At 36.3% G+C, this 26,827-nt stretch overlaps 1 protein-coding gene and 1 pseudogene across 1 annotated transcript in view; one reads left to right on the forward strand and one right to left on the reverse strand.

The window, feature by feature from the left end:
• Positions 1-2,134: 2,134 nt before the first annotated feature.
• The window catches only part of DPY19L2 (dpy-19 like 2), a 53,652-nt gene continuing 28,959 nt past the window's right edge, over positions 2,135-26,827 (reverse strand). The window contains exons 13-22 of the mRNA XM_036230471.1: positions 24,152-24,232; positions 21,998-22,099; positions 20,584-20,655; positions 18,091-18,137; positions 14,350-14,374; positions 12,801-12,920; positions 11,802-11,976; positions 8,961-9,060; positions 7,660-7,785; positions 2,135-5,390 (exon numbers count right to left, since the gene is read on the reverse strand). Of these exons, the coding sequence (XP_036086364.1) occupies positions 5,240-5,390; positions 7,660-7,785; positions 8,961-9,060; positions 11,802-11,976; positions 12,801-12,920; positions 14,350-14,374; positions 18,091-18,137; positions 20,584-20,655; positions 21,998-22,099; positions 24,152-24,232 (999 nt within the window). The 3' untranslated portion in view covers positions 2,135-5,239. The remainder of the gene's footprint in view (positions 5,391-7,659; positions 7,786-8,960; positions 9,061-11,801; positions 11,977-12,800; positions 12,921-14,349; positions 14,375-18,090; positions 18,138-20,583; positions 20,656-21,997; positions 22,100-24,151; positions 24,233-26,827) is intronic.
• LOC118611113 lies at positions 21,217-21,335 on the forward strand (annotated as a pseudogene).

The following is a 26,827-nucleotide window of genomic DNA, read 5'->3' on the forward strand; positions in this document are numbered from 1 at the left end:
TAGGCTTTAGTGTAAGTGACATTATTTGTGGCCTGTGGTTTTCTCTTTAACAGAAGGATATACTTTTAAAGTCTTCATTTTGCATGTGAGAAAAAATCTAAGTGTTAAGTAAATCGTCCCACTGGTAAAGAGCAGGGATCCAAGCCCAGTCCTAATCCACATGCAAATATTTTTATTTGATCCCCAGAACACCCCAGTGTTGGAGACCTAAGAAATGATTCAGAATATGTTGATCCATGTTTGGGATAATTTAGCCATATCGTTGGGACAGCAAACAATAAAAATTACCTAACGGCATCATCAACCTCCCTATCCTCAATTTTCCCCTATATTCTAACCAGTTATTTTCTGTTTTTCCTTCATGCAACGTTAACTGAGCACCTACTATGTGCCAGTTACTGTGTTGAGCTGGACAGAAATAAATAAGGTACAACTCCTATATTTAAGTGGCTCGTAGCTCAACAGGGCTCCCAAAGGCAAACGGATAAACAATCAAACATGACAAGCAGAGCGGCATGAGCAGACCGTGGAGGAGACGGCTAGGACGGCTTCAGAGAGGCGGGGACTTGTGAGCAGAGAGGTGACGGGTGACCAGGAAGAGAAAGGAGGAGGAGGAGGACGTGTAAGACTGATAGCCGGAGGGGACGGCGTGAGCACGGGCTGGAAACACAGATGCTGGGATTTCAAGCAGTTCATTGTTGCTGAAGTTAAAAGCGTCACGTTGGGAGTGTCGATCATGCCGGAGAGGGAGGCAGGTGGCCCACGCAGAGGAGACCCTCCTTAAGGCGCCGGAGGAAGGAGGGAGATGCAAGAACTAACAGATGCGGGGTGGGCGAGGGAGGCAAGAGCCAGGATTTACTGTTCCATGACCACCTGCAGAGGTAATCGCCACTAAAAAGAAGTGTAGTCCGAGTCCTTGAGTTCTCTCTGTCTCTCCCCAGATTTCTCCCATTTTGTCAAAAAATACATGCAAACTAACAGTTTTTGCAACTATTTCATGACAAGTGTTATAATACTTCATAGCCAGCAGATGGCGGTAGGTCTATAGAAAACAAACATTTTGCACTCTAATGTTTTTAGTGGACATCTATTAAAAGAAAGTAATCGTTTTTATAATACGTGAAGTCATTTCATTAAGTATGAGGAATAAGCAAGCACTGTATTTCAGGTTAAGAGAGTTTTGCTTCTCACAACACTGTAAAGAGAGTCTAATAAAGCCCGACTCTTCTTTTAAAATAATTGGACTTGGCTAGAGTAATTTTATAACCGAATTTCAATGTTTCTCTCTTCATAGGCGTGTACAGTGTGCACATACTACGCCTTCGTGGTTTGAATGCCTGGAGCCATCGTTCTCCGAGGACTTTTCTCCGTTCTGGGAACCCTGAAATTTGACAAGGGTCTGGAACAGTGAAGAAGGGGGCACATCTCACAGATCCGGAGCTGTGACAATGGCTGCTGCAAGTTGGGCAATAAAAATCTTAACCTTTTCAAAAAAAATAAAAAACAAATTTAATGCATATTTTTCCTATATGCTATAGAACGTGGGTGTTCAATATATAAAATCCATCAAATACACTGATGTGTTGGGTTGCGAAAACAGAATTCTCATCATACGGAGGCTAAGTTAAGGTCACGAAGGAGCCATATTATATTGTACAACCTGACTTATCAATGAAAAGCATCAAATTGTGAATTGTAATACAGTTCCCATAAATGCTGTCTTTTTTAGAGTCCTGTGAACCACGATGCGTTCACTTTTAAGAAGCTGTACTACTCCTGGAAGACCATATATTTTCTCGTCACAAGTTCCAACTTCCCCTTAATGAACATAAATGACTTTCATTATATTTTAAAACAAAATCAAAAACGATCATTCTTTCTACCCAGTCCGTGTTGTTCAACGAAGGCACCAGCACATCACCCGCCATTTGAAGAAACTAAGTAATAAATGGCACTGATGGAAATAAAATAAAATGCTCCATAAAACCTACAAGTCGAAAATTTGTTTGACTGGCTGGACCTCAGTCGCTGGAACAACTCCTGATGCTTGTTTAAGCACCCTGGAGCCGCCGAAAGACGGCCCGAGGTTTAAGAACCACTGACGTGGTAACACTCTGAACGGTGTAAAATATAATAAACGTTATAAAGTTTATGTACGTCTTAAAGAACGATAAAATGGACACCTACGTGCTTAACAGCCGGGTAACACCCAAGCAGCAACGTGCAAGCTCCCAGAATCCCTCCTGGATTGCATTCTCTTCTAGAAGTGATCGCCAGCCTAGGTTCTGTACTAATTATTCCTGAGCTGTCATTGTTGTGCCTCTCCTGATGTTTTATTTGCTTTTAGGCTACACACACACACACACACACACACACACACACACACACACACACACACACCAAGGATGTTAGGTAGCCATTAAAAAGTCTATAACATTTCTGTTTTTACTGTATGAAGGATAAAACATAAAACTGTTTAAACTGTTAAAGAAAACAAGCAAAAAATGCATGCCTAAGAGTAAGGTTGGAAAACAATGAGATGTTGACAGCACCTGTTGAATAATTTTCCCCTTCTTTCAAGTTTCCTGTTTTTTTTCCCCAAAATTAAATTTCTATGCCTTTGTATTGCTTATACAATAAACACAGATTAAACGTAAACATAATTTTGTTATCAAAATTGACATGAAGAGTATCCATTGTTTTTCGATGTGTTATCTGTTAGCAGCAAATGAGCAGAAAATACGTATTTTTCACTGAAGTCGTACCTCGGCCCCCGACAGTGGGGCGATGGGGCGGATTGCTGTAGCTTCTGTGTATCTAGTCTAGCCGTGGTGTCAAATAAGCGCGCAAAAACATGATCGCTGACCAAGGGAGCCAAGGAAAACACGTCTTCGCATTGGGGGAAAAGCTGCCCATTGCTCGGCCCACAGTGTTCAAGCACAGTCTTCACGTGTCAAAAGAATAAATGATAAAATACATACGGGTGAGACGCCAACAGCATACACAGTTTATTTGTATAAAAGTAAGCTGCAGTCCGGTGTTCCTATTCACGGACACAGGATAGAGGCGGGACTGTGGAACCCTGAGCTGAGATAATCGGCCATGTAACTCGATATTGCTGAACTGGCCATTTAGTGAGTGGGGCAGAGGGGGCAAATGGAACCAACATTCGGCGAGTGCCCACGTGTACCAAGCACTTCTGCACATTCTTACTAATCCTCGTAATGACCCTGACAAGTTGGTAGTGTGAATTCTGACTTACAGGTCAAGAAACTGAAGCTCCGAGAGTCAGAAACACCACCAGGCTTGGCACAATGCCTGGTGTACAGTAAGTGCTCAATAAATACCTTTTGAATGGCTGGTAGGTAAGACACCTGCTAAATGGCAGGGCCAGGATTCAAGCTCAGATCCCCACCGGGTTACAAAGCCCATGCTGGTCCATCACAGGACACAGCCTTCTGTGCGAGACTATGTGGAAGTGTTTCAACGTGGCTAAGAAATGCCACTGCCAACGCCAACATGGTCAATACAGCCGGGAACCTGTGATTTCTACCTTCTCATCAAAACTCTTTCGATTTCAAAATGTATGTTTGGTAAAGGGTGAGGAAAGATGGAAAACACACAGATCTCCGAGGGCTTTTTAAATCTTTAAACATACATAGTACATGAAAATAACATAAATCCACATTAATACATTATATTCGTATGGAACATTTTATTAGTTAATACAACTCGCCCTAGTTTTTGTTGTCGTTGAATTCTGCCAACTGCTTTAAAAAATCTTTCCTACGGAAATGCCATCCGATATGTGTTACATTAATTTTATGCATGTTAAATGTTATGTCTCTTTTCCTTCTTTGACTCACACACCAAAACAAATTACTTAAAAATGCTAAAATAAGTAACATGTGGCATGCTTTCTTAGCTGCTTGGTATCCTGTAATAAAATATTTTACAACTATAAAAGTTGAAAAATAATTTTGTTGGTTTTTCTATATATAGTCTCCTACCTACTATAAGTGATTTAATCTATGGAATTCAGTCATTTTGTTACCTCGAATGTAGAGGGCCAAGAACATAAGAGAGTTACAAAAACTCCGTGATGTTAACTTAAAGTAGATACACATTTTAAAACACTATAGATGTGACATATTTAATAGCTATAAAGCAGACTGAGTGTTCATCTTTTGATTTAGCAACAATATCTTCAAGATAACTGTTTACCACTTTTCAAATCATTATTGTTTGGTAAGTTTTATATTAGGGAATACAATTTGTAAAACATCACCTTCCTCATTCAAAACCAAAACCAAATGACTTAAAAATGTTATTACGAAAGATGGCAACCAGAAAAAAAGGCTATGTCCAATGAACCACAGATCTATCGAGATGAAATGCCTTTGCTTCACTCAAGATCTCAAGTTTTAAAACCTCATCTGATACAGTTAACTGGATTTTCTCCTCTGATCATGTTTAACCTCCAAATTTGGTCATGAACAATAGTAATTTTTATTGTACCTGGATATTAAAAGAAAAACCACCAGATTTTAAAGACGGATTAACAACCTGTTGAATTTAGGCTGAGAACTAAACAATGGAAGAAATACTTATCTGGTTGGGTAAAGAAATTCAAGGGGTTCAAAACATTATGAAGGAAGCTATTTTTAAAAGTCCTTAACTTGAAATGATAAAGTTATTGAAAGTGATTAGAGATCTTTCCTGAAGGCTAGTAAAAGCCTTAATGGACACATAGTTAGAAATGAATTTCCTCATAGAGGTAAAGAAGTTGTGATCAGTATCAGGATCTGAAGGAAGTGTCATTTCAGAAACAGCTGTCTGTACTAAGTGGTCTGGAGTGTTTGAGCTGGTACATCCTGGTACTAGAGAAAAATCTGAAGCAATGCACCTAGTTGGGTACAAAAGGTCTTATGTATCTTTGATTGATTAAAATTCATTGTTCTTTTACATGCATTTTTCTTTAAAATTTTAAGATGAATATTTGTTTATGCAGTATGAAACAATTTAGTTTTTTTAAGTGACAAGCTTAATATAAGGCTGACATTCAATGGAAAACAGTGAAATCATTTACCTTTTAGTAACCGGAAAAGCAGGATCATTTTAATACCTTCTTTCTAAGGGTCCCTTGTTAAAGCTTGTGATTCGTATTAATGTAAGTTAAGCCAAAGTGACTGTTTTTAATGCATTTCTTTGCACCACGGTGTAGTGGGCGGTCCCATCCTCAGTTAACCTTCAATACTCTGTACATACTATTCTGAAATACTGTGGTGAAGTAGGGCCTCTCATCCTTGAGCAAGATGCTACATAATGGAGGGTTGGCCGTGTTGGAAGGGTCTTCTACGTCCCAAATTTCAAGCATACTGCAGCCAGGCCTGAAAAAAAGACATAGTAAACGGTATTAAAAATGCATTCCTATCCAGTGGAAATATGTAAGTATAGAGTAGACACCTTTATACTTGAGAGGCTAATTTATTCAACAAGCTAAAGATTTTAAAGCATCACTTCAAAAGGCATAAGTTCGATATTTAGAGATAAACATGAAATTAAGTAAGCTGCATTTTTCATGTTCCAGTTAACTAAATAACCAATCTTACTGAATCTAATAATAAAGGTTCAGTATATATTCATATATATATATATATTTAAAAATTCATTTTCAAAACATAAGGACCATTAGTAGTAGGATGAGACAAATAAAAGAAAAGCTAATATAATTCTTGGTGAATTTCATATTTTTGAGCTCAAACTGATGTGGATTCACATGAAAACATACAGTCCAAGACAGGGAAGGGAACCTCCTTCCCTTCCTGTTCTAGACTATGTGTTATGGTATCCCATTGTGGATTTAATTTGCATGTCCCTGAACACTGACACTATTGAGCATCTTTTTATGTATTTGCTGGTCATTCACACATTTTCTTTGGTGCATTATGTCTGTCCAAGTCTTCTGTCCACTTTCAATTGTACTTTTTATTATAAGTTTGTAAAATTTCTTTATATAAACCATATATGTGTCTTTTAACAGATCTATGCTTTAAAATATTTTTCCCAGTCTGTAGTTTGCCTTTCCATTTTCTTAAAAATATCTTTTGAGGAAAAGATTGCAACTTTGATGTAAATTACTTATTTCTTTATTTATGGTTACCGTTGTGTTCTAAGAAATCTTTATAATTTTAATTCTTACATTTAGTTCTGTACTCCACTTTATATGTTACAAGTATGGATTGTGGTTCAATTTTTCTTCTATACAGATATCCAGTTAGATCAGCAACATTGTTGAAAAGACCCCTTTTCTATTCAAGTAAAAGATATTATTTTTTAAATTTCCTTTGTGTTTTTTTTTCCCTTGTCCTATAAGTTATCCATGAGTTTACTGCCTAATTTCCAAATATGTATGGCTTTACCAAGTATTTATTATTGATTTGTAATTTATTTCTGTGTGATTTCAAACCTGTTAAACATATTGAGACCATTTTTACGGCCCAGCACATTCTCTTTTAATGACTATTCCATGTGCCCTTGAAAAGAAAATGTCTTCTCCAGCTGTTCTCTGTAATGCTCTATAAATGCCGATTAGATCAGGTTATTCGATACTGTTTGTCGTTCATATCTTTTACAGCTTTACTGGCTTTTAACCTATTTTTCTCAGTAAAGAAGAGAATGTTAACATTTCCAACTATGATTGAAGATTTGCTTATTTTTTTTCTTTTAGTTCTGATGTTTTTACTTTGTGTACTTTAAAGTTCTATTTAGATGCATACATATTTAAGATGATTCTGTATTTTTTGATGAATTAATCCTTTTGTCATCAAATATCTCTATCTGTAGCAATATGTTTTGTTTTGAAGACTTCTTTGTTTCATTAAATTTTACGTTAATATAATATGCACATACATTAACATTGTAAGGTTTCTGTTTCTCCTTTTCCAAGATGCCATTTCTTCCTAGATATATTTATTAAAATTAGATATTAAAATTAGCTACTAAAATTTCTGAACTTAGCTTTTCAAAAATGTGTTATAGTCTCATTCCTAATTAACCATAGGAAAAATAAAAATTGTAATGTTAGACTTACTACAACTAAGGACCTCTTAACTCAAGACATCCAAAAAAAGGCCTCAAGAGCTCAATTAAAAATTTTAGAGTTTTATCATTTTTTGAGATTTGAAATTCAGAAATTTAAAATTTTTAATTAGAAATGTTTTCATTATGTCCTTGTAAGTTATGTGAAACTTTTCTCATAAATCCTATAAATCCAATGTAATTTGGCTGTAGAAGCTGCATGTTAATATGTCATTCTGCTATAAATTCAAATCTGTATTTTTATACATGTTTAATAAAAATTATCATAAAAACTTGAAAAATTAAGACAAAAGGCTACATTTAAGATAGCAAATTAAAATTTAAAGATCAGGAAACTAAAATGCACTATATATTTATTTTTTAAATTAGATTCTACTTAAATGATAGTATAATTTTACATTTCTACATAAGATTATTTTAAATAAAATACCAGGATAATATTTTAACAAAATTTATTTAGAATAAAAATTCGTAAAGAATCAGGATTACTGTAATAAAGTCAAACGGCTGTTGCTTAAAAATATACTATATCATATAGCATAAGGTTTTCATACTCACTTAGTTCTCACAACACACCACGCCTCTTCTAAAACGTAATAATTCACATGTAACTCCACCAATTTATCTCTTACTTCTTTTGCAGATTTTCGACTATATGTGGAATAAACTATTTTTGTCCGGGCCCTTTAAATTAAAAAACAGGTTATTAATTTTTTAATATATGATAATAGAATAGATTAAAAAAATTTTGCCAGCAAATTAAAATCTTAATGCTCACCGGATAGAACATTTATAGCTCTGACCCCAAACAGTATGAATTAATTTGGGGGTAGTGGTTTCCGCATTCCTACTTGTATTTTGCACATGCTAAAACTTAGAGCAGTCTGCATTTTGTATAAACTAGTTTAGAGTCGAAAGTTGGTAGCAAAATAATCATTCAGGATATAAAATTTCTTTACATAATTTATAAAATAATTATTGTGCTGATAGAATACGTACAGATAGAGGCTGAATATAGTGAAAACATAGATTTCAGTAGATGATTTCACTTATAGAAGCTCTGAAAATCATGTAAGTTGAAGCTGAATGTCCCAAATAGAACATTAAAAAAATGGGCACTGTGGCAGCAGTCAGAGAAAGTGCCTTCACAGAAGCTTGAGAAACCGGAATGTTTTCCAAAATATGATACAATACATAGTTTAGCCCCAAATGGGAGTTTTTATAAAATCCTGAAAAAATAACCAACCATTCGTGCAGCAGACATTTCTTAGGATTTCAAGCTAGGAGATTCCCAATGTCCACAATCGGACATTAAATTTTAAATAACCTAAATTTTTACCATTAAGAATAGGCCGAAAATGCATCACAAGGAAGAGATTACCCTGACGATTACTAGAATGATTAAAATATTTTTTAAGTCAATCATTTAAGGAAAACAAAACTTTCAGACCTCAATGGAAACTAGTGTTCTAACCAGCTGGCAAAAGAGCACTCTAAACTTTTATAAAAGCATGTCATAGAGCAAATTCCATGTGTTTTTTCTGTCTATTTAAAAAGGCTAGTTATTGGCCAGCAGAATAAGATGCAGAATGGTTTCCTAAATCAGGCGGAGGGGCTTGTGGGGTCCACAGCAGGAGCTGGCCGACTAAGGCCGTGGACCAAATCCACCTCACCTCTTATACTACTACTGAGGCATTTTACTGGAAGACGCACACGCATGCACCCCCCACACACACACACGCACACACATGTGCACATATGCACCGAAGCTAGTCATAAATATGTGACACATTTTTCACTTTGAGAAAAGCTGGCTTTTTTTTTTCTTTCAGTTTTCAGCAGTTTATTAGGCTGCCAACCTCAAGTCTGCATCCTCGTAATGTGGGTGATTCACAATGGGGTGAAGGGTAGACAGCTTGACGCTTGCCATTGTAGGCATGGCTCCCGCAAAAACAGCATCTGAAAAAGATTGTATTCCTTAACAAGACGTTTTAAAGAAAACCAAAAGTTACTTGTTAATAATATTATTAAGAAATTAAGAAAGATGAAGTACATTTAAATAATAACTATTGGTTGGCATCATTATTTTTCTTCATTTCTTCATTCAATATTTATTGATTGTCCACTATAATAGCTAACTTGTGTTAAATGTTACCTTGGTGCCAGGAACTGTTCCTACTATTGTTATTCTCATTACACAATTTAATTTGCACAACTTTATAAGGTGTGTTATTCCTGTTCTGTAGATGTAGTGACTTGCCCAAGATTTGCCCAGCTAGGAAGTATCAGAACGTACCCTCTTCACTACAGCTTCTTGCCACATCAAGCACTATACTAAGAAATAGCACTACAGAGACACAGAGAGACTGTTAGGCTAAAGGGCACGTGTCATGGTTCATTTTTAAAACGACTTTTGGGGGTCATGAACTGTTGTCCTAAGGACTTGTCAGAGGAAAGCTTTGTTTCCTTCCATCAGATCATCTTTAAATATTCATAATTAAGATTTCTTAGCTTCTGTTTGACTGTAGATAATTTGTACACTTCATGAAAACATTTCATTACTTGCTAGTACTACTTTTTGCAGTAATGGCAGGTATAAATGCATGGTCTTTTGTATAACTAGGGATTCACCCAAATCTACTATCTGGCTTCAGTTCCAATTTTGTCTTTTGGAAGACAAAAAAGACCAAATGCTTACCTCTTGGCACTTTTGATTATGAAATTATGAAGGTTATTACCATTTTTAATCAGCACAATAAAAACCACTAATAAGAACAAGCACATTATTTAGATCTGCTATAAATAACTCAATGTTTACTTTAAAATATAACTAAGCAATTTAAATGTAACTTTGAAGTAAAATCTCTTTACGTGCTGTAACTACGTTTGTCAACTGAAGTGGAACTGTGTGTTTGTTATTGCAAGATTCAATCATTCATAATGGAAAGCTCTTAGGGTGGAGCAGTGGTTCTCAACCAGGGGCGATGTTGTTTCCTAGGGACACCATCAACATCTGGGGACATTTCTGGCATCTGATACGTAGAGGGAAGGGATCCTGCTGAATATTCTGCAGCGCACAGGGCAGCCCCTAATGTCAAGAGTGCCGAGGCTGGGAAAGCCTGGGCTGACGTGACCGAAAGGCCAGGGCCAGGGTCATCAGGAAGAAACTCTGCAGGCCAGTCCGGGAAGGCTGGAACCGCTGAGGAGAACCATCATTGGCAGGGAGACGGGGAGAAACACTCTCCGCACTCTTCTTTCCCCCGGCAGTGAGAAAAATATGACATGAAAGGAAAAGAGGAGGATATTTTCCTATAAATAGACTGAAGTATCTACTCAGCCTACTGTATGGATTCGAAAAAAAGTACCCCTCTTGACTTTGCAGAGCCTCAGTAAGACACAGCTTGGTGAGGGGAACCTAGGCTGGACTTCAGTCCCCGCTTTCCTCTCAACTGAGCATCTTTGTGCAGTGCACAAACCATACAACCCTACGTGGTGACCGAGACATAAGCACTAGTCCCATCCAGACCATAAAGAGAGCTTCATGGTGCTTTTAAGAAACACGTGGTAACTACGAGAGAATTCGTACTACGGGGATGGAAAAGATTTATAAGAAAATTAAAAAGGCGGCCGAAATGAGGTAGGAGTTTGTGGGAGTTATCCTAGAAAGGTAAGCTGCCAGACACAGGCACTCTCTGCCAGGAACTCAAGACAAACCCTGGAACAAACAAAGAAAAGATTTAAAAAGCAGGTACCTTTTGAAGCTTGGGAAAAAATAGCTATAACTGGGAAGGCATGTGGGGGACTACAGAGCGAGTCTTCTATGCACCCCTACCTTGCACAGGGGAAAATTCAGCAGAGGATTAATTTTAAAGTTTTGATTAAACTGGTCTGGGTTCTCTGAGTGATGAAGCATTGTCATCTCCGAAAGCCATAAACCAAACATCTACAATGATATTTTACCTTAACGGAAAAGTTTACCTTGATGGCTAATTAGTAAAGTGAGGACTCTCAAAGAGATAAAAGATGAGAGGAAATTGACTCAAGGAGGCATGGGATAGATTTAAATACACCATAATAAAGAACTTGTGCCAAAGAAAATTACTAAACATTAAAAGTAGTCTTGGATGAGATTATACATTACTTATAGAAAACACTGTAGAACATACTTATTCTCTAGGAAGGTATTTAAAAATAAAATAAATATCTATCTGCTTGAAGTTGTTTTTGGAAGATAGGAACAAAAAAGGCAAGCTAAACATAATATTTTAAAGCATTTAAAAGTTGGATGTATACTCATCTCTTTGAAATGATTCAGTGAAGAAAATGTGCAGGATTTTAACTCTCCTGCACATGACTGGTTTGACAGAGTTGGAACAGGTACCACGGACGGACAGAAGTTACTCCCCACAGGTAAAAGTATCTCCTCCAGTGACCGGTCACCGGGTGTGATATTTTGTTATTAAAGACGTCTTTCTTTGTCATTCGTTAGGGTTAAAATACAGTAACGATCTCAGTGTTACAGCACACGACTGTAAACAATCATTAATAACTGATGTTCATGAAAAATCTTTGGACAGCTAGGAGGGATTCAGAGAGGGTGCAAAATCACTTTGGGAAAAGGTGGGATTTGGCACACACCACAATGAGCAGGTTCAAAATCTACGAGAGCATCGACGCGTGATATAAAACTAGCCACACACCTGGCCGGGTATTGTACTTGATCCACTGTATCAGTTCTTCCTGCGGCAAATTGTTAAATTCTCCTATTATGCTCCATTGACTGTGGAGGTTTGCACAACCTTGGAGCGACATTAATGTTAGAATGCCGAAGACAATATTCTCAAAACGAACTCTGCAAAAAAGCCATCCAAAGAGCTGAAATGGAAGAAACCGTTTATTTATGATTCTTATATGAAGAGTGCTCTAGGGTCAATAATAAATTCTCACCGTGCTGCTTACACCCAGGTGGATTACCACTTGATACCATTAAGACCACTAATATGACATACAGAACTATCACCTAGTATTTGAAAACAGCAAATATTTTCGAATTACAGGGTCCGGTTAGAAATGAAGCTTTCTTTCCTCTCAAGAGAATTAAGGAAGGGACACCTGATCCTTCTAGTGCTGATTTACTGCCAGGAATTAAGGTTAGCAAATCATAATTTTGAAACATCCTAGAACTAACAGATATGTATATTCCTCTCAGGAAAATGAGCATTGTGATACTCTAGGGCAAGACTCTCATTGTCAAAACTAAATAAGGTGTTTCTAGAAGTACCTTGGTCCCAAACTTCTAGCTACTTTGTCTAGTTCTTTTGCATATTAGCTACAGGAATGGAACCCAAGAATTGACCATCATTCCTATGGATTCTCTGAGCCAAAGAGATTACTCTGGTATTAGAAGAGCACTGGAAGGTAGCTCTGATGGGCCAAGGGACTCTTCGTGAACCAACCTGAATTCCGAACCATGACATTTGTAGACAGCATGCCAACAGAGAGGAAAGCGTGCTTCATCCCTTGCCGTAGACATATCAGTTAAAATCTAGGAATGGTTTTCAAAGCTACTTGAAGTTGCTTTTCTTATCCCGTGAACTAACAACTTAAATCTTTAGGTCACTCAGCCCAGTCATGGTAACCACACGGGAGTTGCTACAGGTGCTACGGTGTAGTTAGTTATAAAAGAATGAATACCTTACCCGCTGACAGCATATCAGGGAAGCCATGACGCACATGTGAGGCGTCAAAAACAGCTTCAGCCTCATAATTAAAATGGCAAGAGCGGCAAATGCTAACAACTGCAATGTGTGAAAAATCAGCTACAAAAACACAAAACAAAAGGCCATGTTCACGTCACGTTTTTAAATGAATACATATAGTAAAGTATTCTTACAGGATATTAAAAACCATTATTATTCATTAGGACAAGGATCTTTTCACTTACCTCAATGGGTTGTTGGGAGAAGGAAATTATGAATATACGTAAATCGGTTAACAAAATACCCTGCAAACGGGAAGCAGGAAGCGCTGACGCTCACTCGGAGAGCACTGGAAAGAAGACTGTTTGGGTTCAAATGCGAGCTTTTCTACAAGTGAGCTGCGACACCTGCGGAAAGGCCCTGACCCTCTCTGGGTCTCTATTTCTTGGCAGAGCCCCCTGTGCTCTTCTTCGTAGGCACCTGTCTGGAAACGGCTTCCAGCCTGGTGGCTGGCAGTCAGGCGTAGCCACGCGCCCGAGCTCTGGCTGTGGGCAGGAGGCGAAACGAACCCCCGAGCGCCCCATCCTCCACGCTCTTTCCCCTCTGCTGACAGCCGGACGCGGAGGAACACCTCGGCCTCGGCCGCAGAGGGAAGGTGTGCGCGTCTCCTACTCGCTGCTGTCGGAGAGCCGCCCGCTAATTGGGAACCCCTGCTTTTTACTAAATGTCCGCAAAGAATTAAACGTCTACTAAGTCAAGTCATTAAAATGTTAGGTTTTATCTCTAACAGGTCGCATCAGCTAGTTAAGATAATTTCCTTATTTGCAAAATGGGAATATGATTATTATGAGGATTAAACAGCACAGTACCTGGCACGTAGTAACTACTCAAAAAGTATCAGTTATCATCATGAGCTATTCCCACTAAGTTTAAATTTAGTTACCCTCTCCTTTACACTTGACCTTTTCCTTAAGACTCAGAGTTCCATTACTCGGAACATCGTTATTTCCAGCCCATGCTGATATCATCCTTTACATGCCACAAAATAATTCGGCACCATATAAAATGCTGTCTTATTTGTTTCATGTCTCCATTAAAATGTATGATACTTGAGGGCAAGAACAGCGCTATACTGTCTTCTGTGTCCTGTAACCCTGCCAAGCTTGTTCATTGGTTGACTATCAAATCTGTGTACTTGGCAGACAGCCAGTCACTGGGCCACAGGGACCTGCCCCGATGGGGTGTGGCTGATGAGCTCAGCGCGCTAGAAATTAATGCTTGTTATTGCTGAATGAATGAAGGAATAAATGAATGAAGGTAATTTAATTTAATTATGCTGCCATGGTAATAAATCAGCCTTCTGGCTTTCAAATCCTTACTACCGTTCCAAACAGAACAGGTTAAAATGTGAGAAGATGAGCAGAAACGTATCACCGTGGCTGAACCACTGAAGCATCCTGATGCGCCCAGCAAGGTTACACCTTTGAGAATTATCCTCAAGTTAGAATTTAATATACAAATCTACCAGGGATTAAAATAAAAGCTTTACCTCGCCATGGTCAAGGAGCTGTTTTCTGTAATAAAACAAAAATATTCCCTGTTTAATAAATGTCCATTATAATACAATCGCATAGAAATAAACTTCATTTCAGATTTGAAAAATGTGATTCTCTCTAAACTACTTAGGAGCATAAATTAAAAATACTAGAAAATAGCATTAAAAATTATAGCAATTTAAAAAGCATGATTTATAGTCATCCTACTTAAGGTGTATCAAAAAGCTGTTTTTGATTAAGATAAAATAGGTTTTACTGATTGCTGGAGACTGTATCTCTGAAAGGGTAAGTGAATAAAGAGAACGTCTATTAAATACTCAACCGTGTATAGTATATACAGTACTCTAAGTATTGCTGAACTTTTGTGTTGGTTTCATTTTTCACAATTATAAATAACATGAACATCCTTATACATAAAACATTGGACATCTCTGAATAGTTCCTCAGGATAAATTACTAGAAGAAAAGTTGCTCAGTAAAACATAGAAATATTTTAGTTCCAGAAAAGGTGTCTAAGAAATTTACTAAATATTTATGTATAAAAATTGCCTAGATTTTTATGGCACATTTACTGTGTTCTAGATAGTGCAGTGAACACAGAGTGAAAAATATTAATACCGTTTTTATCCTCACGGTGTTAATATGAGGTTCATACAAGAGTATATAAGACTGCCTTTTTTAATGTTCCACTGGAAAGGTTAGACATCTTAGTTTTATGAAATGGGATACAGATTTTATGGTTGGAGAGAGAAGTAAGAAAGTAAGGAGTTCAAGGGCACACACAGATCCAGAGATTAAAAAATATATATATACGGTGGTCAGAGAAGGCCTCTCCAGACAGCGAAGTCACCGGGATGGTCACTTTGTCTTCATCACAGCCCCTTCCTGACTTACGCGGTCAAGTCTGTGGGGAGGGGTGGGTAAGTGCTCCCCTGTAGTCAGCTGTTGCACATGAGAGGCCTAGTAGGTAAGTAATTATGATGCTCGCCAAGGACCCCGACAATAACTACTGATACAAATAAATCTAGTAGCTGATTTAAAATATGAATATACGACTGAATCATGAGACACAAACAATATGAGAGAGAAACAAGATGAATCAGCAAATGAACTGACCTCTCAGGAAACAGAGTTAAAGCAAGAAGTAAGAGAGTATTAAATGAAAATTCCAAGTATTATCTTCAGAGAAGTTTAAGGGGAAATTGCATCCATACAATTAGAACAAGCTGTCAGAAGTTCCAAGGCCTTGATTTCACATGCATTAACGCTTCTAACACACAGAGTAACACTGTGAGGTTGAGGGTCTTCTTTCCTTTTTAGGGAAGCTGGGGCACAGAGGGATTACATGACTTGCCTGCACTAATAAGTAAAGGTGTACTACATTACTGGACTAGAGAATCAATTATACACAGATTAAATTCTCTGAATTAATTGAAAGTTGTTGCACTAGATCCTGGTGGATGGCTGGGGGATTCTAGACACATTTATTCCAAAGTTTACCTGGAAAAGCAAATGTAAGCAAATGTGAAAAATAACAACAATGAAAAAGAGATTGAAATAACCTTGGTCTGACTCAGAAACAATCAAATGGTTCAATGTAAGACATAATCTACAACAGAATCACGTACATATGAGAATTTACTACTATGTGATTAAAACTGATATTTCAAATGACTTGGGAAAAGATAAATTACACAGTATTGTGTTGGGACAATACCTCATTTGAGGGGGAAAATGTAGATTCCAATAATTTCAACACACTACAAAAATGAATGCAAGATTGATCAATGATCGGTATGCAAACCAGAAAACTATGGAAGATATCAGCAGGACGATGGAATAGGAGGTAGTAGCCTTGTTTCTTTCACAAAAAAACCACAACTAGACAGCTACCCACAAAAGAAAATGGCCTCCAAAGGGCTCAAGAACAAAATTATGAACCCATAGCAACACAGTGGAGCAAAAATTTGGGAATACCTGCACAGAAAGGGTCGCTAAGGAGATCAGCTTAGCGGAGACATTTGGAGACAGCTAGAAACAAAGAAGAAGGGCAAAGATCATTAATAAACTATAAACTGACATCCTAGAAGAATGTGTTGCACACCTAATAGACAAAAGGCTAGTGTCCATAACATAAGAAACACTACAAATCAATTTTCAAATGGTCAAGAAGAAAAATGAAGAGGGGAGAGACATACAGAAGGATGTAAAACTCCTGGTAAAGAACTTACGAAATAAAATGAGTTACTTTCTTGTTAAACTATCAGGTAGAAAAAGTTAAAATTTGACAACACTGGTGTTCACGAGAGTCAGGGAAAGGGGCATTCTCCATTCTCATCATTGTAAGTTCTCAGTATTTATCAAATAATAACATATACATACCTTATGATCCAGCAGTCTCATTTCAAATATTCTAAATACTAAAAATAGCATGCAAAGATACATGTACAAAGATGTTCACTACTTATAACAATGGTTGTTCCAGCAAAAAGATAAGTATAATCTAAACGTCCATCGATGTGGGAATGGCTAAGTACACGCCAGTCACTCATGATAATGAACTAAAACGTGGAGACCATTACAAAGTCTGAAGAAGATCTAGGCGGGCGCCCAAGACATACTGTTAAACCAAAATAACAAGTCACAGAATAATAATACTACAATTCCACTTTTAAAAAAATACTGTGCTTCTGTATGTGGTTTCCAGAACGATATATACAAAGCCATTTACAATCGACACCAATGAGGAGTTCACCTAACAGAGGGGAACATTCTCTTTTCTTGATTAACTACGTTGTCTGAATGCATTACGATAATCATGTACTATTTTTGAGATTTAAAGCCTCTCCCTCACCCCCCAGCCCATACACACACAGGGCTGTCACTTTCAGGTATTTATTTAATCGCTAAGGAAGACGGGTAACTTCCGCCCATTGACCTCCTCAGGTCTGTCCTCTTCCACATTACAGCCTCTCAGAAATTCGAGGACAGCTTCCAGGTACCACTTAGGTCTCTATTTTCCAATTAAACATCCCAGGCGCCTTCATGCTCTCCTTCTGTTACCCATTTTCAGGGCTCTAAATACACTTTTTAGAATGTCAAGAGCTCCATCTGACCAGAGCAAAATAGAATGGGGCCTGTTAACCCTCTTGGTTTGGAAAAGATTTCAACAAATAAGATTCTGTCATCACACCAGTTTCACCTGTAAGATTCTAAGTAGTTGTTCTGGCGACCACAAAACTGTCCACTGAAAATATAAGCACGGGATAAGGGGTTCGTAGTGAACTCAAGTGACTTCACTAAAACCACCGAAAATGTGGAATGACAAATAGTTTTAACAATAAATGTAGAAAAAGCTATTTCGTGACTATTCAGAAAAACAAATCATTATGCTTTCTCTGCAAGTTAAAGAAAAAGAATCACCAAAATAGAACTTTAGCTTTTATCTGTTTATTGACTTTAAATTCTAGTCATATGCTAAAATTAAACTAAATTAATTTAACTTTTGAGTTAATTCACAAATATAAATATATTTTATAACAGTCCCGAATGCATAAAAGAGATGAGAATAATAGTCTTTTTTTTTTTTTTTAAGAAAACATCTAAGTTTGGTTTAGGTCTCCTTTCTTAATCATAATGCTAAAGTTTAATGTCCATTCATTTGAAAAATTGATATGACAGCAAGTTATTTAATAATCAAATACCATATGATTTTAAAACTATGATATAATTACCTTAGATAAGTGTTTGCGGATAAGACACACAAAATTTCACGAGAACTCTGTGAATAGAATCAAAACATGAAATTTTCCTAAGAAATTATGTGACAATTAAAATGCCCTGATTAATTAACATAAACACCCTCAATAGAAAAAAAAGTATTTTTATTGTGAAAGTGAGTCCTCAGGAACAGTTCGGTTCCAACTACGCCCCAGCCAAATACTTTTTTGACATTATAACTTCCCTTAAAATAAATAAAATTAAAAATATTAGTGTTGGAATAAATTTTTAAGATGTTTCAACTCTAAAATTCTAAGCTTTTATATGTGAATAACTCCTTACGAGAGTTTGTTTATATTTTGTGGGGAGGGGGATGGACCGAGGTGGGGGATTGGTTTCCACAAAGGGGGCAGTTTCTTCCATGTGCAGAGGTTATGTTACCTTAGTTTACTTCATTCCCCAAACGAACGAGGAAACTAATTCATTCTCTCTCCTTTTCCCTCTCTCTCTCTCCTCCTCGCCTCCATCCCTTCCTCTCTCTCTGTCTCTTTCTCTCTCTGCCTATACGGTCTATAACACCCCCGCCCCTTCACTCAAACTCCTGATCATTATAAAATTGGGTATGGCAGATTTGCTTCCCTGATCTAGCGGCCTGAAGTGACTTCTACAGAAGGCCTAATAGCGCTTATCAAAATGCACCAGATGACCGTGAGGGTGGGTGTGTGGGGGCGGAGTGAAGAGGAATGCGGGTGCTAAACTTGGTCACAGGGTCTTTAGCAGTTACTAGATGCAACTTAAACTGTAAGATTAACATATTACAAGGAACTTAAAATTTTTCGCCCTACACGATGTGTGATTTATACTCACAGATAAATGCTGAAAAATATATAGTGAAATTTAGACTCTAATTGAAAATAAAAATCTGAGTTTATGTCTCAAGTGACCTGTATGAGATTCTAGTCACTTAGGCAAGAAAAATCCTATTGAGGGAATAGTTAATAAAATATATGCATTTATCGTTTAAAATTCAGTAGTGTCACAGGAAAACCATACTATATATGTCTCCTTCTTTCTTTGCCAGAAGTGATTTAACACAAGTGAAAATTTCAATGCACCTCGGTAATATCCCTGAGATGAAAACTAACCAACGACAGGACTAGAGAGATTAAGGGGGTCACGTGGGAGCGGAGAGAAGCTAAGCGCCGTGGCCGCGGGGGTGGGGGGACATGTGCGCCCACATGCACGTGCATTGCACCTGCTGTGCTCGTGCGGGGTTTGAGCTGTGGTGTGTTTCGGGGCTGGTATTGTGTTTATGAGCCATGGATCGTAAGTTTTTAAAAAAGCAGCGGCAGCAGCTCTAGCTGTCGCTCTCTCCTCTGCTGGCTATCTCCTGCCTCAGCCCCTCCACACAGGGACGGACTTAGCAGGACAGCAAGGTCTGCCATGATGGAACAGGAACGGGCTAGTGGAGAGCTGAGGGGTTCACCCGCTCCTTCTCACTACCCCTCTTCTGACTCTGTCCAAGAGGTCCCTGGGGCATTGGATCAGGGGCGAGGCCACAGGGATGTCGAGGGAGATGCCACTCTCACTCACAAATGATTCAGGTTCTACGTGAGAACAAGGGAATGAAAAATGTGGGAACTGGAACCACGTAAAGAAGAGACGTAATTTGACTTCGAGTGTAGAAAACTAACTTCAGCAGACCACGCTTGGTGCGATGGTAGAGAACTCATGTTATCGCTGTCTGCTGAAAAGTATAAAATAAATCTATAATATTGGCGTTAGGCAAGACAATCTGCAGGCAATATAAAGATGGTTCAAAACTAAGGACCCGCTGTCCTCAACCAGGCCTTCAGATAAACCACTCCCGGACCAAGAAAATCTGCCAGTGTTATTTTAAACATTATTTCTTCTATAATGGTAGCATTTTCTTCTGCTGTGAAAACAATTACTATACAGAGGATAACTTTTTTTAATAGCTTATACACATTTCTCCTATGCATGTCTCAGAGTGGATCAAGACTTCTTCGAATGTACTTTATATTTGAAAGACACCAAAGGTATCCTGTATGTTTCTCTCACAGCACTTATAACAACTGCAATTTTTAGTCATCTGTGTGATTATTTGTTTAACGTCCCCCCTCGACACACACACACACACACACACACACACACACACTCTAAGTTATAAGATAGGACTGGGACCGTCTCATTCACCTTAGAGTACCTATGATGTTAATGTGGTTCTTGACACATCATGGGTAATTGACACATTTCTTTTGAAAGAATAAATAAAAATATCTTTTCTCATTTAATTATATACTACTAAATATATATTATATATTATAAATTATATAATATTAGATCAGAAAAGATCTGAATTAAAAAAATTTTTTTTAAAGGTGAACAGTTCATCCTAAAAAATAAGACAGAATTCTGAGCTACTAGCACTAATCTAAGTCTTTATCTTGAACTCAAAAGCAAGTGATAAAAAATTTTAAAAATACCTTTTTAAAGATAAAATAGGTAATCACCATAACAACCGGAAGCAATAACGTCTTTGTGTATCTCAAGGGAGTCTGAAATAAAACAAATTCTTCAAAATACTCATTTATTGAATTTTACACTTAATGAATAAAAAGCCATGTCAAATAGAATGTCACGATGAAATTTCTTAATTTAAAATATCTGTCATTAACAGTATACTTAACCTTCATGTTCTTATATAAGAATCAAAATTATAAAAAGTTATACAAATGTCTTAAAAATTGTAATGATAAAACCATTAAACCAAAAGTTAGTAATGTCTATTATTTTTTTCCTTGCTTCTGGTTTTATCTCTCCTTTATTTACATAATATTAAGTTGTATAATCTGTGTTTGCTGATCACTGAGCCCTACATCGTCATTTCCTGGCTGCAAAGTTCCACTATTTTCATATGTGAAACTAAAACTAATGAGGAAGAAAAGTAGCCTAAGCACTTGCTGTAATTATAAATAAATACTGGAATAATATCAGCAGCTAAATAATTTTCATGACCTATTACTACGACAGGGAGTCATTTACCACGTAACTAAATTACATATATCTTGGAGGCAGGAACTGAGTCATTTTCCTCTGCAGTTCTGCAATGGACTGTCATCTACGGCCATGCCTCCCTGAACAAGCCCAATCCCATCTCATCTTGGCTGCTAAGCAGGGTCAGGCTGGGTTAGTACTTGGATGGGAGACCGCCTAGGAAGACCAGGCGCTGTAGGCATAAAAAATTTTAAAAAATAAGGGACTGTAAGCTGACAAGTTCCTTGCAATCTGTGAGATCAGCCAAGGGTTGCCTCACCTAAGAAATAAAAAATAAATAAACAAAATTACAATGAACTGCCTCACAGGTAATGGGTGGCCAATAACAGTTTTTGAATGAATGCATGCCTAGTTGGATAGATAAGAGAATAATGTATGATTAGTACTACACCTTTCTTGGCAACATCTTGCTAAACAATTCTGTATTATTTGGGATATAAAGTAAAATAAAATTGAATTAAAAAAAACTTAACAAGATTTTGGATTTATTGTTCCTGAGTGGTCCCATGCCTACAACTGACCTAGATTATTAAAATTAATTGAACTGTCATAATAGTAATTCACCGTGGATCATACAGTATATTAAGCACTGTCTCGGATTATCTCATTTAACTATCATCAATAACTCTATAAGATGGGGGGGTCATTTTTTACTGGTTTTACACATATGAAAATAGGTGAAGAAGGCCATGTGATTAGCAAACGCTATAGTAAACACATGATAGGGTAAGTAAGTTGGGTGTTTCTAAGTGAAAAATTTGAGTTTGGGATTCATAGAAAACTTAAGAGCAAAAAACCATCATACTTGGAAAGAAGGAAAAACAACAACAAAAAACAGCATACCGCTTTTTCCATGAAGTCAAATTCAGGAGCGCAGGTGTAAATCAAGGTATCGAAATCTGTAAACCTTAAGATTCTGGCGGCTATAAGGTCACTCAGGCGAATCTAGAAGAAAACAGAGTAAAACAAATTGAAATTACACCAATAATTGTAGTCAGTAACAACTGATTTGTCGTCATAGTAATAAAGTCTATAGAACAGATAAATCCAAGGCACATGGCTGGCCCTCAAAGAAAAAAATAATACAGTGAACAATATGTGTGATGTGCTGAATGAAGAAACATGAAAACAAAGAGAAATATCAGGAGAAATGAAAAGTTGAAAGAGGCCAGAAAAAATAAGCAAAGACGATAAAGGGTATGATAAAAATCAACATTTACGAGGCAGAAACTACCATGCAGTTAATCATGAAATTTTATAATCAGATCACTTATCGAGAAAAAAACAATTTCATGTTAAGCTCTTTTATCATATATTGTAGACTATGAACAAATTTTCTACGCGTTGTCATTTTTACGAAGCCTCATATATTGATTACAATTTTCGGTGCTTCTTGAATTTTTCAGACATACATTCAAGCCATTAAATATGAGCTATTCTTCACAAGAATTACAACTACGCCTATTACTTTGCCTTAGTTACTTGATCTCCAAGGCCTATTTTCTACTGATTATATATTATCTACTGTTGGCGAGACAATTATTTTTCCACTGCACTCTCAGAAGGCCAGAAAAAAAAGGAAAATATTTGTATGTGAAACCTTAATTCAAAATATTTACAGGGACAGACATTATTTTATATCAAGATAATATGGTTATCTGTGGTTTTCTTTTATTCATAGTTCCCATTATCTATCAGTACCAAGGGTAATTTAGAGTTTCCTTATTATTCTAATTTAGAGTAGGCCTGGTAACCAACAGCAGTTTAACTAACACATTTTAGTTTCAAGTCTTTCTCACGGCTGTCACATAAAGGAAGTCTCTTAAGAGTACCAAGATATGCGTGTGTGCGCGCGCGTGTGTGTGTGTGTGTGTGTGTGTGTAAGATTCGTAAGGAGTTGGGTAACAATGTGAAAAGAGGAAAGAAAGAAAATAATACACCAATTTAACAGATAAATAATTAGGAAGCTTAAATAAAGTTTACCATAAAATGCATACTTCCTATAGAAAAGTTGAAAACAATAAAAAAGGGAAGGAAAAGACAAAATGTGCCAAACATTCCATAAAACAGCAGTGACAAATAAGCCTAATAAACCACTATGCGAAGCTAGCAAGAAATAGCGAATACATCCTTTACATTTTGAAATTTTATTTAATATAAACATGTATACAAGCTCATTTCTATTGATCAGTGATGGTACTTGAACTTTTAGAGAGTAAGCACTATAATCTCTTGTTAAAGTTGAAGTCACTTCAGCATTAGACAGGGTCCCAACTGGATAGAACCAGATAAGGCAAATTTCAGAGTATTACTGTACAACATACTCAAGTATGCTCATATCCAAAAAGAGAGTACTAAAACTCAGAAGTAAATTTCTATAGTGTTTTTTATTCCCCTAAACTAATTTTTTTAAGTAGGGACTTATGCTTTGAAAAAAAGAGCTATTACTTAGGGTACTAGCTTTAAACAAAAACACCACACATGAGGGGTAAGTGGTCCATATATTTCCTTGAAAATGAAAAGATAAGAGAACTTTTGACATTCTCTTTTTACAGTAAAAGAAAAATGTACAAATTTTGAATCACCTCTTAATTTCAGCCCCTAATTACAAATAAATAAAACTATATTGAGATTTTAAGAGTTTTATATGTCAAAACTGAGGACAGACTACACATATATTAACATCTGCAATAAATGAATAACATTATTTAAACAAAAAAATATTTGTATTTTAACTGAAATATAAACAAATAACTACTTAACATATTACTAATTTTTTTCCTAGAAGGCTACGCTAATCCTCATTGGTATATTTTTTCTAAGTGGGTTGAAAAGATCATTGAACTCAGGGTTGTAGAATTGACTGCTGATAACTGGCTTGGAGACCTTAAAGAAGGGACCTCACCTCTGTGAAACACAGAGGTAAAAAAAGATGGCTTCAAAGTTTGCAGCCAGGTACACATTTGTAGTTTTTATGTTTTAACCAGAAGTACTTACATGGTCTGAAACACCTAGGATTTTAGATGTCAGAAATTTCAAAATGATTGTTCCACATAACCAACCGAAACCTTGAATTAGCTAAAAAAATAAATAAAACAGGTAGAAGTCAGGTTCTAAAAATTACCCAGTTAAAAGATTCAATTGTAGCAATAAATGGCATAGAACAACTTTAATCAAGTGACGCGCATTAGTGATGAGGTCTCTCACAAAGGATGGTCCTACAGAAAAGTGGATGCACTCAACAAAGATCATGCTATATCACCTTCTGCCCCCGCCCCCACCCCAGTTTCAGACGAGAAGGCTACTGGAATTCAAATCAGTTTTACCCTATAGGTAATGCATCATTTCTCTCTGCTTTCAAAATTCTTTTTCTTTAGTTTTCAGAAGTTTAACTCTGCTACATCTTGGCATGGATCTTGTTGGGTTGACCCTACTTAGGATTCACTCAGTTTCTTGATTCTGTAGATTTATGTCTTTTGCCAAATTTAAGAAGTTTTCAGCCATTACTCTTCAAATATTTTTTCAATCCCACTCTCTTTTTACTTTTTTTTGTGGAACTTCGATGATACAAATATTGGATCTTTTGTTATTGTCCGACAATTGTCCCTAAGCCTCTCTGATTTTTTTCAATCTATTGTTCCACTGTTATTTAGGTAATTTCTATTGTTCTGTCTTCCTTTGGACTGGAATTAGAGGTATAGTTATGAAGTTATTTCATAAACATATATTTCATACATATAGAAACATACACGCCTGTGAGTGCACATACACATACATACAATGAAAGGGTCCAGAGGCAAGGACACACTGGTAGCAATGAGAACACTCAGCACTCAGATCTTGGTTTCTAAATACCATGTTATACTAAAAGGAACTAGAGATCCTGGGGGAAATGGCTGACTCCAGAGCTAGGGCACGCAAAATACAAGATGAGTCTGCAGTCTCTTCTTGAGCCATAACGTAAGGAAGTACATAAAGAATTATGAAGATAGTCTAAAACCGATATTTGTGTATGATGTGAGTTTTCCCATATAAATAACAAATTATTCCAGCATCATTCATTGAAAAGTGACCTGCAAGGTAATCTTGTAATACTTGCTTCGAATCCAAACATCGACTGGAGAGAGCTGACATTAGATGGAGTCTTCTCATGCATAAAATATGGTTTATTTTTCCATTATTTTGATATTATTTATGTCTTAACAATTTAAAAATATTTCTCCCAAGAAAATATTGTATGTATTTTGTTACATTTATTCATATACTATGCATTTTTTCTTCCTAATATATGTGGCATATTTTTTAAAATGTTTTGTTTGTTGTCAGAGAACAGAAAGGTAATCGACTTTTGAATATTAATCTTATATCCAGCCATGCTATTTAATTCTTATAATTTCTAATAATTTACCTTAAAATCGTTTTGTGTTCTACGTAAATATTTTAATGAATTTTGATTTTTTAAATTTTCTTCCTATTTCTGTTATTTACTTTCTTTGTTTAATGTAATAGCTCAGATTTGTAATAAAATGCGGAAAACACATTTATCTTGATATTTATTTTAAATGGACCACTCCAAATACCTGACCTGCAAGACCAACGAATGTCGAAGAATTTTATTGGGTTAAGAAAACTCCTTGCTATTTCTACTGTGCTAAGAGTTTTTATCGTAAATGGGGGTTCAAATTTATCAAATTCATGTTCTGCATCTAATGAGATGATCATAAGGTTTTTTTCCTACTTTATTCTGTTGGTGTGACAATTTACACTTATATATATTCCAGAAACATCTTTGCATTCCTGGAATAAACCCAATTTTATCAGAATACACACACACACACACACACACACACACACACGTGTGTGTGTGTGTACGTATGCATGCATATATGTATGTATTATGGCTGTTTTTGAGTTCTAATTCTTTTCTTTTAGATTTTTATATCCATAAAATATTTTTAACCTAGGTAGAACTTTAAATCTATGTTCGTGAGTAAGAATAGCCTTTCTCGTGCTGTCTTCGCCTGATCTTAGTATCTAGCTTTAGATTACCAATGAGGTTGGTTCTCATAAAGATTCTCGTCTTTTATGACAGAGTTCTTGTTGGTGTGTTTGAGTAAATTTCAGCATGAGTTCAATTTATTAATTACCTAGTAACCAAAAACCAGTTCTCTCATTAAGAATTAAATTTACTCCTACTAAAGAAAAGTATTTTAAAAATCACCTAAGAATAAAAGTATTTTGTTCACATTTCATGTTATAAATACTTATCTTTGCTATAGATGCATAGAAGTTAAAAAGTGAATATTTAATATCTAGGAAGACAAAAAAAATTATTCTTCCAACTTACCACGTGATGGTAAAGAATATTAAAAATAGAATTTAAAAATCAATCATAAGTGACAATTTTTATGCATTGTTTACAGCCATTCAATATTAAAAAATAAGAACTTCCTTGTTTTCAAAATTTTCAATTATTATAGAGTAAGATATATAATACAACCTTTATTCCACTACCATGAAAGAATTACTTGAAGAACTGAAACAGGTTTTTTTTTTTTTAAGACAAAGTGTTAGTTCACAAAATAGCTATGCTTTTTCTTTTTTACTGTCTGTTAAAAAAAAAAAGACTGTAAAAATGGCAGAATATCTTTTGCATTGTTTAGAGGACTACTA

Source organism: Rousettus aegyptiacus, unplaced genomic scaffold (genome assembly GCF_014176215.1).
Source record: "Rousettus aegyptiacus isolate mRouAeg1 unplaced genomic scaffold, mRouAeg1.p scaffold_m13_p_13, whole genome shotgun sequence".
Taxonomy (NCBI): domain Eukaryota; kingdom Metazoa; phylum Chordata; class Mammalia; order Chiroptera; family Pteropodidae; genus Rousettus; species Rousettus aegyptiacus.